We start from the raw sequence: 3,585 nt of genomic DNA, 5'->3' as shown, positions 1-3,585 counted from the left end.
CCACAAGGGAGGTCCGCCAGAGGATGGCAGAGCCCAGCGTCCACTCTCAGCGAGACAGCGAGGGCGAAGAAGCGGACGATGACGTCAACGCGGTCCGAGGCAAGCGGACCCCAGCGAAGACTACCAGCGTCAAGCCGTGCTCCGGCTGCGGCGGGAAACACCAGCGCGACTCCTGTTGGGCTCGAGATGTAAACTGCAGAGCGTGTGGGCGGCGTGGACACCTCGCCAGAGTCTGCAGGTCGGCGCAGAAGGACCCTACATCCAACAGCAGGACGGCACAGAAGACCACACCACCCAACGCCCGGGGAAAGCAGCAATCATCAGCACCAGAAGCAAGCTACTCGGTGACAGCATCCCTATCAAGCGCATCGGTCATCAATCGCACCAGTTGCCAGGGCAAGATCACCGTGACCCCACTCCTCGACGGCAGACCGTGCACCATGGAGGTGGACTCCGGATCTTCGGTGACAGTGATCTCTGCAGCATCCTGGCAAGCGTTGTTCCCAACCAGAAGCCGACGGCGGCTCCAGCCTGCGGAGACCCGAGTGTCCGACTTCCAGGGCAACCGAATTCCCCTGGCCGGACGGGACACTGCGGATGTTGAGTATAAGGGGAAATGTGTTAAGCTATCTTTTCTTATTGCCGAGGGAGACCGGGTCAACTTACTAGGGTTGGATTGGTTTGAGCCATTAGGCATTGGTATTTCAGGAGTTAACAAAACGCTTGAGAATAAATGGGATATGATGTATGACCTGTTCCCTGATGTATTTGCAGAGGGTCTGGGGCGGTACAAAGGGCCCCCGGTTGCGTTCGAACTTGATCCATCCGTAAAGCCAATCAGGTTGAAATATCGGAAGGTCCCAATTCCCCTCAGGCCTAGGGTGGAGAAGGAAATTGACAAACTCGTGGAACAGGGAGTTTTGGAGCCTGTTCCTCACAGTAAGTGGGAAACCCCGATTGTAACGCCTGTCAAGCCTGATGGGTCCATACGCTTATGCGCGGATTACAAATGCACCCTTAACAAGGCGTTACAGCAACACTCCTACCCAGTCCCGGTTATAAGCCACATTCTGGCTTCCTTGGGGGGAGGGAAAATTTTTGCCAAATTGGACTTGGCACAGGCATACCAACAGTTGCCTGTCACTCCTGAGGCTGCTGAAGCCCAGACGATTGTCACCCATAGAGGCGCGTTTAAGGTAAATCGCCTGCAGTTCGGGGTAAATGTGGCGCCCGGAATTTTTCAAGGCTTGATGGAGAAACTCTTGAGGGGGGTACCAGGCACGGTGCCCTACTTCGACGACGTATTAATAGCCGGGAAGTCTGAAGAGGAACTAATAGCCCGTGTTAAGGAAGTCTTAAAGCGTTTCCAGGACGCAGGGCTCAGGGTTAAACGGTCTAAGTGCACACTGGGAGTTAACAGTGTGGAGTTCCTGGGATTCCGGATCGATGCAGACGGGGTGCACCCCACGGACGACAAGGTAGCTGCAATCCGGAACGCCCCCAGGCCGGTGAGTAAGAAGGAGCTCCAGGCATTTTTAGGACTCCTCAATTTTTATCATGCGTTTTTACCGCATAAGGCATCGGTGGCTGCCCCTTTGCACATGCTCTTGCATAAGGAGGCTAAATGGAAATGGGGACAGGCTGAGGAACGGGCTTTTGTGGGAGTTAAGGAGCTGTTGACATCTAATGACGTGCTGACGCACTACGATGATCAGAAGCTCCTGGTGTTAGCTGCTGACGCTTCACCTTTTGGAGTAGGCGCAGTTTTGAGCCATTTGATGCCTGATGGGAGCGAAGCGCCTATCGCTTTTTATTCTCGGTCTTTATCTGCGGCAGAGAGGAACTATGCCCAGATAGACAAGGAAGGTCTGGCGTTGGTAGCGGCTGTCAAAAAGTTCCATGATTTTATTTTTGGCAGACGATTTTTGCTGGTCACTGACCACAAGCCGCTACTGGGGATTTTTGCGCCCGATAAGCAGTTGCCAAACATAATGTCCCCACGTATGCTTAGATGGGCGCTCTTTTTGCAGGCGTACGATTATGACCTCGAACACCGGCCTGGGAAGGCAATCGGACATGCGGACGCCCTTAGCCGATGCCCATTGCCCTGTGTGGGATCCGACCCTGCCCCTGCGTGTGAGGTCCTGGCTCTGGATGAGCTCCCCCAGGCACCAGTGTCGTCCAAGGACATTGCGGCACTGACGGCCAAGGACTGCATTCTCTCCCGAGTACTTAACTGGGTGTGGAGGGGGTGGCCGGTTGGGAGCATTGAGCCTGAATTCGCACCTTACAAAAGCCGCCAAAACGAACTCTCGATTTCCAAGGGGTGTCTACTATGGGGCAATAGGGTGGTGGTCCCTGCCCAGCTCAGGAAGAGAGTATTGGAATCCCTGCACGAGGGTCACCCTGGGATGGTGCACACCAAAGCATTGGCCAGAGGGTATGTCTGGTGGCCAGGACTGGACAAGGAAATCGAGGAGTGGGTGCGAGTCTGCTCCAAGTGTCAGCAGGTTAGACCTGATCCCCCACACGCTACACCCCAAGCCTGGGAATCATCTGGGAAACCCTGGGCCAGGTTGCATATAGATTTTGCTGGCCCTCTCCAAGGGCAAATGTTCTTGATTGTCGTAGATGCAATGTCTAAATGGTTAGAAGTTGTACACATGAAGTCGACCACTTCACTAGCCGTAATTCATGCGCTTCGCCGCCTTTTTGCCACACACGGGTTGCCTGACGTCATCGTCAGTGACAACGGGCCTCAATTTGTCTCTGAGGAGTTTAAGCAGTTCCTCACGAGTAATGGCATCCGCCAAATGACTTCGGCCCCTTTCCATCCGGCGTCTAATGGCCAGGCCGAACGGATGGTCAGAACGGCCAAAGAGGCCCTGGGTAAAATGGACGAGGGTGACTGGAGCCAGAGGCTGGGCTCCTTTCTTTTGCGGCAGCACACCACCCCCTGCAGTGCTACAGGCCGCAGTCCGGCCGAGTTGCTAATGGGGCGGGGGCTCACAACTCGGTTAAACAGGTTGCATCCGGATCTCACTGACGATCATTCCGAGCGTACCGACTCACAACCGAAGGTACGAATGTTTGAAAAAGGGGACAAGGTTCTTGCACGGAATTATGCTAATGGTCACTTATGGCTTCCTGGGGTAATATCCGACTCTGTGGGTACTCGCATGTATGTGGTACAGTTGGCTGACGGTCGAGTATGGCGGCGCCACATAGATCAGCTAAGGAGACGTTGGGCTAAGGACAGCGCTGACTCTCCGACGGCTGAATTCCCCAATGTTGAGTGGAGACCCCCAGAGCAGGCGGTGAGTACCGAAGGGCCCGGTACTGTCCCCGAGTCAGGGCAGACCCCTGTGTGCGGGGCTGAAACCCCAGTAGAGTTTGTGCCTGAACCAGGCTGTAGTGAACCCCACAGTGACTCACAACCTTGTGTGCCCATAGAGCCTGCACCGCTTCGCAGGTCTCAGCGTACGCGGCAGATGCCAACTTATCTAAAAGACTACGATTGTAATAAAGTATTTTGGAACAGTTGATGTACAACAGCGTGACTTGAATGTATGTAAATATTAAAAC

General features: G+C 54.5%; 1 protein-coding gene across 1 annotated transcript; it reads left to right on the top strand.

Moving 5' to 3' along the window:
- Window positions 1-210: 210 nt before the first annotated feature.
- LOC107115540 (uncharacterized protein K02A2.6-like) lies at window positions 211-2,858 on the top strand (the record flags this gene model as incomplete). Its single annotated transcript, XM_015417272.1, has 3 exons — window positions 211-1,508; window positions 1,617-2,086; window positions 2,246-2,858. Coding segments are annotated over exons 1-3 (2,151 nt in total), but the record flags the coding sequence as incomplete, so codon positions are not given.
- Window positions 2,859-3,585: the final 727 nt, after the last annotated feature.

Source organism: Gekko japonicus, unplaced genomic scaffold, assembly GCF_001447785.1.
Source record: "Gekko japonicus isolate JY-2015 unplaced genomic scaffold, Gekko_japonicus_V1.1 scaffold1731, whole genome shotgun sequence".
Lineage (NCBI taxonomy): Eukaryota > Metazoa > Chordata > Lepidosauria > Squamata > Gekkonidae > Gekko > Gekko japonicus.
The sequence above is the reverse complement of the archived record's forward strand: the minus strand, read 5'-3'. Positions and strand labels throughout refer to the sequence as shown.